The sequence below is a fragment of the Ochotona curzoniae genome, unplaced genomic scaffold (assembly GCF_017591425.1).
Source record: "Ochotona curzoniae isolate NIBS_2020 unplaced genomic scaffold, NIBS_Ocur_1.0 scaffold_4506, whole genome shotgun sequence".
Classification (NCBI taxonomy): domain Eukaryota; kingdom Metazoa; phylum Chordata; class Mammalia; order Lagomorpha; family Ochotonidae; genus Ochotona; species Ochotona curzoniae.
In genome coordinates, this window is record NW_024467119.1 from 36988637 (window position 1) to 37003569 (window position 14933).

At 37.2% G+C, this 14933-nt stretch overlaps 1 protein-coding gene across 1 annotated transcript in view; it reads right to left on the reverse strand.

The window, feature by feature from the left end:
- STPG2 (sperm tail PG-rich repeat containing 2) overlaps positions 1–14933 on the reverse strand; it is a 389260-nt gene that overhangs the window by 280503 nt on the left and 93824 nt on the right. The window contains exons 7-8 of the mRNA XM_040967274.1: positions 9861–10018; positions 3075–3176 (exon numbers count right to left, since the gene is read on the reverse strand). Coding sequence (XP_040823208.1) covers positions 3075–3176; positions 9861–10018 — 260 coding nt within the window. The remainder of the gene's footprint in view (positions 1–3074; positions 3177–9860; positions 10019–14933) is intronic.

The window sequence follows — 14933 nt, forward strand, 5'->3', positions numbered from 1 at the left end:
TGGTCACTGCTCACACTGGTGAGTGTGAGAACTGATACTAGTGGAAGACCATGCTAGGCCAGGCTACAGTATCTGTTGGCCTGCATGTAAACTGGGTTAGTGGAGAAGCCAGCAAGGCTAACTAACTGTATCCAACTGGTTCATGCATAAGCCAGAGTAAGAACAGGCTGATTGGGCTTTGCCACAGATTCAGCTGGCAAGTGCTGGAGCTAGGAACAATCCTATCAAGATCCAGAACTGGGAGTGGGTCCAGTAGTAAAACTGTAGGCACCTCTCTGATGGGTGCAACTCTCACTGATAAGCTTGAAAACCAGGGCTAGAAGAGGCCCTGGCTAGATAAGCAGTGGTACCCACTGGCATGAGTGTGAGCTGGATAGTGGGGTCAGTTGGGTTGACTTAAACTCCAATGCCTACTGATGTGTATGATAGCTGAATGGGATGTAGGACAGACTGGACCACTCCGTTGCACACACTGGCAAACCTGGGAACCAATGCTAGGGGCAAGTCTGGTGGAGGTTATTGGATATCTCTCCAACTAGGCTACAGTTCTCATTGGTACATATGACGTCTGAGTATACAGTAGGCCGGTTTGGTCTGGGCCACAGCATCCATTGGATTGTGTAAGAGATGGGGCTGAAGACAGGACTGACCAAACATTGCAACTATCCCAATGTGTGCATTGACTGATTTGGGTAACATTTTGAGCCAAACCCTGTCCTGGCCAGCATACACAATAGTCAGGTCTGGGATCACTTCTGACAAGGTTCCTCGGGGAATCCCCCAACTGAACTGCTGGACTCAGAACTCTAACTACTGAGAGAACTGCAGGATCTGTGATCTGACCATAGAGTGCATGCAGCAGAACTAGACCTTCTCAGTGGCTAAGATGGAGCTATAGATAGCATACCCAAATGCACATGGAGGATATGGCAGTCCACTGGAGCCTGCAGAGGATACCTGGTACTATAGCACAGGAAGGAGGGCAGAACAACTTGGAAAACTACCCCAGCCAAGCGTTGACAGCAAATACTTGGGCAAATGGAGACTAAGGTAGACTATGTCAGCCAATGGAACTTAGAAGGATTTCCTCATAGCTGGATCGGTGAGACTGACAGCATTTCAGAACTATCTAAACCACTCAAGCAGAATCCTTGGAGCATGCTCCACATCAGGAACCCTGGGATGACATCAGGTGGCTGTTCTCCATCCCAGGGTACTAAGGCAGTTAGGAGGCTGAGTGCAGTTTCTGCACTTCTCGCCCCTCTTTCCCCAGATACAGGAAAAAGAGAAAGAAAATTTGGAAACAATAGTCTCAACCACTTTTCTCTAACTCTTGATCCTTCCACCCTTATCAACTATGTAAACAAAATTAAAAATAAAAATAAATAATTAAAAAATAGAAGAAATGCTTCTCTCAATGTTTTTGCTATCTGGATCCCAGTGATCTCTATCACAGGCCCAGTGATCTATATTCTGAGCTCCAGACACACTGTTACCAGCTGATCTGTGACACCTGAATATTCTGAATTCTGAATCCAACTTTGTAAGAGCTCTCAAGCTTTAAAGTTGTCATCATTCTAATCTATTTCTTCTGTTTCTTAGGGTCTGGAATAGTGGCAAGTCCTGTATCACTTCCTCCATGATACCTCAGTTTTTCCTTTTTGACTTTTCAGTTCTCTAATATGCAAAATTCCTTAAATAATATCTCAAAATAATTAGTACATTTCTGTCTTCTGACTAGCCTGATTTAGACCTTCTCGGCTTAAATATTCCATTACAGCATTTTTGACTGTGGATGCTAGAATTATAGGTGATGGAAAGGGTTTCATTCTAACAATCTCACAGATTCTCAAGTAAGAAATGAAGCTCCTGTTTAACCAATCCTATGTATTTAAACCTACATTTCTAATTATCCTGCTGCTACTACCCAATCCTCAATCTTCCAGGGCTTACCCACAATGTGGGAAGACATGAAACAGCTCCACACTCAGCTCCCAATTCCTTTGCTCTTCTATGCTTCTCTATCATTCCTATCTTCCAAATCTTCATTGCAACAGATTTTCTTAATTCTGAAATTTCTCTATTCTCTTTGTCACAGCAAGGCTCTTGTGTCTCTGACATGACCATAGAAGAACATTACTCAACTGCCCTGTACCAAGGGCAGTCCCAGTCAGTAGTATCAGGAAACAGTTTCTCTAGCAAAGCTACAGCCCAAAGTGGACCTGCTTTAGTTGACCACTGAACCTCTGAGCAAGTGATAATCACTCCCTGTGGCCAGGGTCTGAGCTCAGTGGTCCAGTCAGAGTGTCCCTCAAGAAACTGTTTTGGTCGTACTTGTATATAATTTTTTATTATTTTCAGAATATAGGTCAGTCCAGATACCAACACATCATAATGTCACACCAAATGCATATATTAAACCATGAGTATTATTTTACTTTTACTTTAAGATAGTGTCATAAATAAAGCTAAAATTATATAGATGTATATATGTACATATGCATATACATTTACATATGAGACTAAAGTAAATAGAAAAATAACCCACCTTTCACCTCTCCCTGGATTCATCCTGAGTAATTGGGTCTATCAATTTTTTTTCTTATGCAGTTTACTATACTTTTTTTATTTGCCACCACAATTTTAAATGAGAATGAGTTATGACTTGTCACTTTTTATAATGTCAATAAACTCTGTGCTAGCATATAAGAAACTTGGTATACACAACTATTCAAAACTTAGTGAAAATGGAATTTGAAAGTGCCAAAAAAGGAAAGCCATGCATGCAACAAGTTCAAGACTTTCATGAAAATGCATATTTTGGGAAAATTAAATGGTTTTTAAAATTTATCCTAACAGGGATATTCTGTGTAGTAGTCTATTGAGCAATTTTGGATTTCTGTCTAGTGTCAATAATTTTTTTAAAACCTCAAAAATAGTGAAGTCAGGCTAGCTCAAATGTAACAGCAAGGTACCAGAAACTTCTCTCAGGTCCTAAATAATATTCATGTTATTATAATAATAATCTTTCAGATTACATACAGATGTAACATTGATTAGAAAATGTTTCTTACCATATCTGATATTTTAAAAGACCTTTCTGTTCTTGACAAGAAGGGAGCACACCAGTTGGCCAGATTACGTAATTTTTCAGATATTCCACCAACTTCTGATGTCTAAAAGGCATGTAGAGAGGAGGAGTTAAATTCTATATATTTTATTAATACAAATTCTCTTTAATAAGTTTGCCTGAAGCTCAGCAATATTGCTTTGTCATTACACTATATAGACACTACTCAGAAATAAAATTTGTAAATAGAAATAGAAGTAAAAAAATATTTAAGAGGTAGTAAAGTGGAAAAAAAGAATTAAATATATAAATCTAAGTAGTAACAATGAATCTGGATAAATTATTTAAACATATGGAAAATGAACTGCTAGCTAGACTCTAATATCACAAGCACACATCAGCTCCTTTTCTGTTTTATAACTAATTGGCTGCATTCCCCATAATAAATGACTACAAGGTATTTAAACAAACAGAATTATTTGTTGACACTTTATATTTAATACATGAAATTAGAAATAAATTAGCAATTACTATTTAACTTAAGTATGTGGCAATTCTGAATACATTTCCTTAGCAAAATGATTCACACTCCTAATTTCTTATATGCAAGGAAGACATAAATTAATAGGCTGGATGAGAATGATAATCTAAAAATTTAATTAGCAATTAGCTAATCCTTATGATAACTACACTGATTTATCACATAATTTATTCATTTGTATTCATTTAATAACGTAAACTTTGTAAGCAGTCTCAAAATTCCCTGCATGTGCAAAAGTAATAGAATGGCTTTCACCCATGTCATTGTTTTAATTCATATTCATACTTTGGAAATGTATGTAAGTATTAGATATTTATCTTTATTTTGTTTGTAACACCAATTCACTAAAAATTTTAAAAAAATCTACCCTAACATATAGTTTCTATGAAATTGCCTCTGTATTTTAAATGCTGAAGCTGGCATTTCTGTACTCATTGTCATATTATGCCTATCAAGTGGTTCAAATAAAAATAGGTAGTTTTTATCATTTTCAGAATCAGAACAAGTCACATCTTATAAAAATTGACACCTTTTCAAACACAGAACATCTGGGTCAGCATTATTACTTTTATTCTTTGTTTCTGAAGCTGAAAATAATTGCTATAATAATTATATTATTGGCAGGCACATTATATGAGCACGTGTAACAGGAGGAAATTCCAAAGCATTGTGCAACTTTTATTCATTTGGAAGTAGAGTCACTACCCTGAACAAAAATACAAGAAAAAAAAATGTGTTAGTCATTGGAAAACTTTGCCTTGGGAGGGAATGGGTAGCTTGCAGAAAATCACATTTCTACCATGAATAATTTTTAAAACTAGAGATAAAATATAATCAAATTGCATTTGGAAAGACCTCACAGTGTTGTGAGGTAACACAACCAGATGGTGAAGATTCTGAAGAAGAGAAGATTTCTCAGAAGTGAAATGTGAGTTTACAGGTGCTTTCTCCCTGGGGAAAGTTGCTAATGACAATTCAACACAGTAAGAATTTGGGCTTGGATCTGGCAGAGGAGTGCTATTAAGGAATGGAGCAATTGGCTTATCATCATCATGTTGGGCCAGAATGGCAAAACTTCACATTTGTGGTGCCATGAAACATATGGTATGTTTCACATCAAAATGTTTCCGAGAGGTGAAGGCAGAGTGAGATAAAAATCTAAGCCAAAAAAAAAAAAAAAACAAAACCTGAAATATAGAGACTGAAATGACTGGAGTTTAGTTCCTGCCAAAAAGCAAAACCCTAAACACATAAAATTCACTGTTTTCAATAGGAAAACACACCAAAAAAAATGAAACCATTAGAGGCCAACTAAATATTGGTAAAATAATCAGCATAGTATATGATTGGAATAAATATGATCTCCTCTAACTTCTACCTGATCTACAGAGAAAAGTAAAAGCTTCTCTAGCAGAAAAATAACACCATTCAGAAGAAGTTTTAGGTGCAATTTATGGCGTTCTTATAAAAAAATAAGTATAGAGCATGCCAAAATGAATGCCTAATCACATATTGAGAAAAAAAAAATAACAGACCAGGTATTAGCAGTAATGTGTCAGGATGTGAAAAATAACTGTAACCAATGTGTTTACATTAGACTTTCATCACTATAATAACTGAAAGTATATTTATGAAAGCAGAGTGTTTAGTCCACAGTTTGGAGCCACAAAGTCCAAAGGATGTGAGCTTTGATCTGGCAAGGGTTCTGTCATAGATGCCAGAGCTATGCAGAGGAGGATCACATAGTGAGCCAAGCAGCAGTCAGAGTAGTTGGTCTCAAACTTAGCCTTTCACAGCAAGCCTTCTCGTAAGAACTATCTCCTGAGGGCATGCTCCCACGGCCTGAGGATCTTCCATTACTCCCTACCTCCAAAAGATCTCCCAATACCCACTAGCCCTCCTCTGACTACCAAGACTTTAACATTTGGATCTTCTGCAACAGGGGAATGACATTTAACCCTCAAATATGGTATCCTAAAGGTTCAAATCCATCTCACAATGAAAAGAGCATTCATTTCATCCCAAAGAGCCACAGAATTTTGAGTCCAACACCAATTCAAAAGTCCAAAATCATCCCTGTGACTCAAAGCAAGCCTTTAAAAAAATGCTATATACCTCCAACAAACAATGCTGGGATAGGCACAAGGGGCACATGCCAAAAGGGCACAGGAGACATGGAAATAAAAATTACAAACAATTGACTGCAGGTAAATATGGACCCCAGCAGCACAAACATCAAATCCTAACGCTCTGTGTTCAGCATCTGGGTCACAAAGAGCGCAGGAGATGGGTTCCTCAGGACTTAGGCAGCACAATCCCTCTACTTCTCTGATTTTAGCCCAAGTGTCTGCTCCCTCAAGCTTTCACCAAAAGACATTGCTTGCTGTAGGAACTTTTGTCTTCCTGGAATTTCTACTTCATCTCTAGCATTATCCTTAGGGTTTTACTGGGATCCCTTCCACCAAGGATCTATGTAGGTCTACCAACTCTTGGACCCAAGTCTTGCTAGCCTTCTAGGCTTGGTTCTGAAATTTTAGCTGCCTTGATATCAGCACTGTGACAATTTGCATACCTGCAAAACCAGCATCAGATGAATGAGATCAAGATCTGCCCAGCTGCACTTAGGTCTGCTTGATGCACAGCTCCAGTGTCCTCCAAACACTTCACTAGTAAGGTGAACAGATCTGCCCTTCTAACCCTCTGATATTGTGATGGGAGTAGGGACCTCAAAATTTACGAGATATTCTTGAGTTACTGTGTCCTTGTTTTGCTATGATCCAACTCCAGCTGTTGCAGCCTTTAGGGAGTAAAGCAATAAATGGGAATTTTTTTCTTTTTCTCTGAGTGTGTGTGTCTCTCTCAATTGGTCTATCACCCCTTTCAAATAAAATTTTAAAATGAAATTTTAAAATTTAATATTTAACAACTAAATAAACATAACAGATAGCAAAATGAAGTTTCAATGCTCTAGGTCAGTGTAAGTAATTGCTTTTAGTAAACAGCAGTAAGTAAATGATGCCATTATAGCTTTTATGGTAAATATTAAAATAATAATAAATGAAGGTACAACTAAAATGGTAATAAAGAAGAATGAAGTAAAATATTTGATTCATCCAGGGAGCCAAGCAAGATGACAAAACACAATAACCAGTGAGCCAATAAATATTTATAATAATATGGTGCATGTATATATATTGTTATACATACTGATAGTTTTGCCAGTAAGAATAGCAAAATATACTGAGTTCTCACTTTTCCCTAGTAGCTACTAAGTCTTCTCCATGTGATTCCATTATTATTCATAATAATGTTTTGATATTGATATTATGATCACTTACCCAAGAAACAAAAAACTTAAACAATTTATACAAACCAGTGGAAAGCCAAGAAATATATTCAACATCTCTGACTCCATATAACAAGCTCATTATCAATGTGCTATTTTTCCCAATATCTTCAAGGAAAGCTAAAGATTACTTATAATAGGGCACAGCATGGTAGCCTAGCAGCTAAAGTCTCGCCATGCATACCCTGGGCGCTGGTTCTAATCCCGGTAGCCCTGCTTCCCATCCAGCTCCCTGCTTGTGGTCTGGGAAGGCAGTCAAGGGCGGCCCAAGGTCTTGGGACCTTGCACCCATATGGGAGACTCAGAAGAGGCTCCAGGTTCCTAGCTTTGTATCAGCACAGCTCCAGCCATAGATTCACTTGGGGAGTAATCAACAGATAGAAGATCTTCCTCTCTGTCTCTCCTCCTTTCTGTACATCTGACTTTAAAATAATAAAAATAAATAAATCTTTTTTAAAAGATTACTGATAATAAAGCATTTTTATACTTCTTACTCCTTATAATATTAATAATTACTTTAATCTAAATCTCATATACTAAGAATAATAAATTGTTAATATATTTCAAGCAAAACACAGCAAGAATGCTCTAAAAACTAACATTTATAATATATTTGAAATATACTTATATATTCACATAAAATGGTTAAAGTGGAAAACTTAATATTATATGTTTTGCCAAAAATAAAAATATATACATTTAAAACAGGCATAATTAACACAAAAGATAAAGAACAATATCAAAGATTGGTGACAGAAGAAAGCTAAAAATAAAAGTTTAGAAATACAGAAAATCTAGCAATCAAAAATATTTTAAGAGAATATACATAGGCACATGAAATGTTTTAGTATCTAATATAATAAATGGTGAAATTAATAGGAAAAAAATTTATATCAATTAGAGAGCAGTTCTGATAAAGTTTTCAGACATACCAAAAGGACCAATGGGAGGAAAGTAACAAAAGAAGATCTGTAAGATAACAATATATATGTACTGATTTTATCATTTCATATAAGTGCTATCTGTGTTTTTCAGTAAGCTTACAATATTCAGAGTTTGACTTCTTCATCAGGCATTTTATCAACCTCCCCTATAATATTAACTGTGTTTCTTTTGGGAGTCATACTGCCTTGTTCATAGATCTTGTGTTTTTACACTAACTTTTGCCCATCTTATGCATTCTATATTTTGTGTTGCTTTGTTCATTGAAGGCTTTGCTCCTGGGTGTTTGCATCTGGTGCTGGTGGAATGCCAAAGACTTACACCTGAGTTCCAGGTGTGTGTGTGCTTGGTAGTTTCAGGGAGTTTGGCTAACAGTTTGTGGGAAGGACAACAATCCAGAGTGTGCCACAAAATAGACAGTAGTACTCCACTGGCCACAGTTAATGCAGAGAAGGGATGCTGGAACCAGTTAGTGCCTTGAGCAACCAAGCCCTTCTTTCTGCCTTAGTGAACCAAACTGATTCACAGTTTAGAGCAGGCTCACTGTGCCAGTTCACCTTAGGCACCTAACTGTGAGCACCATTCAGAGCACTGAGCCACTCTGAAGTGTGCCCTTTGACTCCTCCACAGGATCCAATACCATGAATCTCCTTGTCAGATCGGACAGGTGCATGAGAACCCAGTGTAGCACAGGTTGGTCTTAACTCAGTGGTTACTTTCACAAGCTGCCTGTATCCAACCCTGGCAGCCCCCAGCAATGGCAGAACTGTCCACTGTTTCCTGACACAGAACAGAGTTCAGCACTATTTCACCCAAGCAAATCATATCTGGTTCCTTGAAGATAAGGAACAAAACATGGCCTCTGCTCATGGAGTCAAATGGAGTCAAATGGCTAGCCACATACTCACTGGCTCCCCAGGCCAGAGGTGAAATCAATGGGGACCATGAAATTCTCTTTGTCAGTCAAAGCCACGAGTGACAGTGCCACAACAGCCCCCTCAAAGCTCACTCTAGAAAGATGGTGCTTCCCAGATGCCAGCTGACCGTGAACATGCAGGTGTGACTGGCAGCCTGGCAGGCAACAATGTGCCTAAACATATTTTTCTACTTTTTCTTTATATACTTGTTTTGTCATTATCATTATTCTTATCTTAAAATCACATATGCATCTTATAAATATACTAACCAAATCTAGCTATTATATCCATTGGGTTGAAATCTGAAACCATTGTGCTTACCAACTGGTCTTGGTCATATGGCCCACATCACACAGAGCCAGTTTTTATCTTATAAAACTTTCTACTATAAGATCATCCATCCAGCTTCTTCTGAAGTCTTCACTGTCTTCACTTGTGTTTTAAATCTTTGGACATTCACCATTCTAATTACTGAAGATATTTTAGGGCACAGTTTTGCAATGTTACCATTGTTACCTCTAGAGATTTACTTTGCTTCTCTTTTTTTATTTCTGCTATTTCTCAAGTATTTATTTCTTCTCCTTTACTTACCATATGCTATACAGTTATAACAACTTTTTAAATAAATATTTCTTTATTCTTATTGGAAAAGCAGAGTTACAGAAAGAGAGAGAGAGAGCTTCCATCTGCTGGTTTACTCCCCAAATGGCTACAACAACCAGAGCTAAGCTGAGCTGAAGCCAGGAGCCAGGAACTTCTTGAGGGTTTCTCACACAGGTACAGAGTCCCAAGGCTTTAAACTATCCTCCACTGTTTTCCCAGGACACAATCAGGGAGCTGGATCAGAACCAGAGCCACCAAGACATTAACTGGTGCCCATATCAGATGCCAATGTTTGCAGGAGAAAGATAAGCCAATTAAGCCATCATACTGCCCATTACAATTATTTAATGTCCTAACATATTAATTGACATGCAACTTCATGGACAAGAGAAGGGTTCTATATTGCATTCAAAAAATATTACTTTGATATTAATTCATTACCTGATAATCAGGAGGACCAGGAGTAGTATAAGCTTCTTTCTGAACCAAGAAGAAAGTCCGAGGAGCAGAAGAACCAAATGCACTTTCCTTTGGTTGCTTCAAGCATGTTTTTCTATTAGCAAGAATAGTATTGTTTAGCATATTGTAAAATCCAGGACCTATAGATTAAAAATATAAAGAATATCTTATGAAAGAATGAGCATGACTTAATTACTGTTTTTGAACTGAGCAAATTTAAATTAACTATTTTTAATTAAATAATTAATTTGAAATTTTTTTAGAAAGAGCAATCTCTCTCGTTCTCCCTCTATCATTATAATTCTGTTTTTTAAATAAATAAATCTTAAAAAACAAAATGATGGAATGGGGAAAGTAGCACTGTAGCACAGCAAGTTAAGCTGTCTCCTACGACACCAATATACTGTACTGGAGCACTAACGCCTCTTGTTGTTCAAGTGTTTGGACCCCTACTAACAATGTGGGACCCTGATAGACTTCCAGGATCTGACTTCAGCCCTGGCACTGCCCTAGATTCTGATGCAATTTGGAGAGGCAGCCAGTGACAGTGCTCCCTCATGCCTACTTGCTGTGTGTGTGTGTGTGTGTGTGTGTGTGTGTGTGTGTGTGTGTGTGTGTGTTCTATAACTCTGCATTTCAACTAAACAAATGGATAAGAATAAGAAAGACTTCATATGCTGGCAGAAATGCAAAACTGTATAGCCACATGGAAAAACAGTTTGTAAAATTCCTACAACGTTAAACATATTCACCATAACATCCAGAAATTCTATTCCTAGATACTTTCCAGCAAGAAATAAGAACAACCCAAATTTCTGCCAGTTGCTAAGTAGAAAAATACAACTTGCTCAGCAATCAAAATACAAACAATAGCAACAACCTGAATGAACCTCAGAAATGCCATGATAAGTGAAAGAACACAGACAAAAAGTTCTTAAATATAGTTTGATTCCACTTATATGAAAATCTAGGAAATATGAAAGCATACAGTAAATACAAGCTTTAATGCAATTAGTCCTTTGCAAAGAAGGAACTACTATTTTTCCTTACACTGGGGAACAATCTCCTTTCACATACAAACAATGGTAGCATTAAGGTAAATTACATTTTCATTGATATCACATCTAAAAAGGGTCAAGCTATCCTAAACAAATAAGTTGTTCCTATGCCTAATACAAACAATGTTTTTTCAAGCCAAACACAATTAATTATAACATTCCAAGTTCTGATATAAGAGCACATATTAAAATTTTCACGTAAGTAAATTTCAGGATTTGAGCATGGCATGACCTCATAACAAGGTACCCAAAGATCTCAAATACTATCTTCCTAAGCTTCACATTTGGTAAGCCTTTCTGCTTCTAGCATTGACTCTAGGCTTCTCCCTTCCTGGGCCAAATGTGTACTGGACAGAATCAGACTGGACTGCAACACCCATTGGTTCATGTGGAAGACAGGGCTGGAAACAGAACTGACCCAGCAATTGCAGCCACAAGCATGTGTGTAAGCTGATTGAGGCGATGGACAGTGCTGGACTCCTGTACGGGCAAGCACACACAAGAATCAGGTCTGAGATCACTTCAGGTGAAGTTTCATTGGAGATCCCTCCAACTGAACTGATGGACTCAGAACCCCAACCATGAAGAGAATTGCAGGTTCCATGGTCTAACCATGGAGTGCAAGTGCCAAAGCTCAGCCTCCTCAGAGGCTCAGATGGAGGAGTGGACAGCATATCCAGATGCACATGGAAGATATGGCAGTCCATCAGAACCTGCAGAGGACACCTGGTACCACAACAGAGGATGGAGGACAGAACAAGCCCCAGCCATGAGTTGGCAGTGAAAATCTGGGCAAATGGAGACTCCAAGGTGGACTATGTCAGCCAGTGGATTCTATAGCGATTTCATTGTGCTTGGAATGGCAAGACTGGCAGCAATTCAGAATTGTTGAATTATCAAAACCAATTGACCCTCAGAGCATGCCCCATATCAGGAACATGAGATTGGTGGGAGGCTGGGTGGAGCTTCTCCCTTTATCTGCCCCCCACCATAGATACAGAAAATAATAATAATAATGTGAAAAAAAATAGTCTTACTCACTTTCATGTAGCCCTTAGCCCTTGACCCTTTGTGTCCTAATCAACTATGTAAAGATTATCAAAATAAAATAATCACAAAAAAAGAGAAATCATTTATATTCACTCTTCTGGGATTTAATTATCTGATGTCCAGGAATCACAAGTCAAACTACTAGGAAACAGCTGGGATATCTAGGGTGGCCCTCAAATGGTAACTTGCCACCATTCTCATGCCCTACATCAAGTGTTCAATTCCATCTATGATATGCTGAGAACTCCAGTTCATCCCTTTACCCTAGTTTGAAAAGAAAGCAAACTTCTGTGAAAGCCTTTCTTGCCAATGCTTAAAATATATAAAATGATTAGATCCTACACATTCCATAGTCCTCAATTCATTAAAAATAATCAATGTGAAATTTGTGATGCTTTATTTATAATTTATTGGATCATCAAATTTAAAAAAACAATCTTAAAACATCTGAAACACTTAATAAATCAATATTCTTAAATATTTTAGAGTTCGCACTCATGATAAATACTATTGAGATGGAGTCAAATTAGGCTGGTTCAAGGAATACCTATGAATGCCCTGTCAAGAATGGGTGTCTCCATTTCACCAACAAAGATCACCAGAAAATATATCTCATGGATATTGATTTTTTTGTTAGTTTCATCTCTTCAAAACACTTTCTTCTGATTAAATTCTTCACTGATGCATATATCACACAGTAGCATAATTTTTTTCAAGAAGGTTCTTGATTTTCTTTTACATCTTCAGCAACACATTAGTTATTCAGTAGCATGCTATCTAACTTCATGGTACTGTAAATTTCTTTTTTTTATTCTGTTGTTGATTTGTATTCTGGCTTTTCATTTAAGGGGATGTATAGTAGTAACTGTAATGGAGACTATTGTATCCAGATGTGAGGATACAACACAGTATGCAGCTCTATTTCCAAAGATGGACTCCCAATGAAACTGTTACCTGTATCCTGACCATAGGATGCTGGACTCTCTGCCACTGTCCATGCCCACAATGATGGACATATGACTGTATATAAAGAACTATACTATAATAGTAATACAGGGGATCTCAGTGAGGGTAGAAGGATAAGGGAAATCCTAGGGCCTATGAAACTGTATGATAAAATGATAATAACAATAATAATAAAAGAAGTAAAAGAAAAAAAAGAATGGGTGTTTCCAGGTAGATTACACTAGTGTTCTCTGCTCAACTCCTTTCAAATTCATTCTCCTGTACCATGCCAGACAACAACTTAGGTTTACCTTACCAATGTGCCCCAAACAGAATCCCTGTTCTTCAACAAATGCTACCATCATTTTAAGCACAGCCTTGTACTTTCTCAGTTGACAAAGAAATGCTAGAATGTCACTTCTACTGAATGTGTGGTGAGGAAAGCCACCAAAATTTGCCAGGATTGAAGCAGAGAATAGTGAGGCTCAATATGTCAATGGAACTAGTAGCAAACAGCTAAATGCTACACTACTGTAATAAATTCCAAAATTTGTGGCAACCATTTGTAATCAGGCAGTAACTCAGAAACTAGAGTAATCTCATGATATTAAAAAGAGGGACCAGTGTGGTTGCACAATAGGTTAATTCTCCACCTTGCAACCACCAGCATCTCATACGGGCACAGGTTCCTGTCTTAGCCATTTCACTTACAAAACAGATCCCTGCTTGTGGCAGGGAGGAAAAAGAAAGCAGTGGAAGATGGCCGAAAGCCTTGGGACCCCGCATCCATGTGGGAGACCTGAAAGAAGCTCCTACTTTGGGTCTGCTCAGCTCTGGTCATCTGGGAAATGAACCAATGGATAAGAACTCGTTCTGTCTCTCCTTGTGTCTTTGAAATAAAAACAGGTAAGTCTTTTAAAAAATGAATTAGAAAAGAGTCCCTGAAGAGACTGTTTGTGATGAATGGAAAGACATGAGAAAAAAATGTTTTAAGGCTGGAAAAATGTAAGTACTTCTGGGCAATGAAACATTCACAAAACTAATATTAAAGTTAATATAAAACTAATCGTTTTGCTAAAACTAATAACTGACATAATGAAGAAAGTACTTAATGACCTCTTTGATTCTAAAGAATATACGAATGTCAAAGTGTCATCATGTGTTGATGGGTATGGGTAGAAACATTTTTCAAGCAGAATTCATTGAAATCAGAAAAGAAATACATTTTTTTAACCTGAAAAAATAACCCTATCTCTCCAAACACCAAAAATCTCTCAAAGAAGTAACTTCAGGCAAAGAGCAAAAGGTTCTGTGAGATCCTTTGCTTCATTTTCCCAAAAATTTAGTGCACTGCTCATAGAACTTAAGTTAAATAGAAACACCTCTAAAAATCTACAAACCTTATATTCTGTATGCCCTAGTTAAAAGAATAATACTTCTAAGAATTTATGGGTATTAAAATGAACTGCCTCAAAAATGATACAAGACAAAGATTTTTCTCATGAAAACAGAGACTATTTTATAGAAGATTTGATTATAAATTAATATAATTAGAGACTCGGTTTTATAAATATGGCAAAAATTTGAGATCAAACTGACAGTTGAGAACACAAAATGAAAAGCAATAATGTAGACTCCCAATTGGCAGACAGAAAGTAGGCTGAGGAAACTCTAGCCACAAAGAAAGCTTACTAACTATAAAAAGGAAATGATGACTCAAAATATTTAATTGAGAAGCAAAAATTCACATAAAATCATTCTCAGAGTCTAATTAGATCCTCATCAAGAAAACTGTGACATCTGCCTCACTGGACTTCAGAAATACTATGGTCCTGGGACTACTACCAGCTTTTCGTTTTTCTTTCCAAAGAGATTTGCCTAACCCTCCCCTCCCTTGGTATTCTAAGTTGGATGAACCAACACACCTCTTTAGTTTACAGATCTGATGATAGAAAACTTTAACAATCATTCACAAAGTAGCATAAGAACTACACTCAAAATT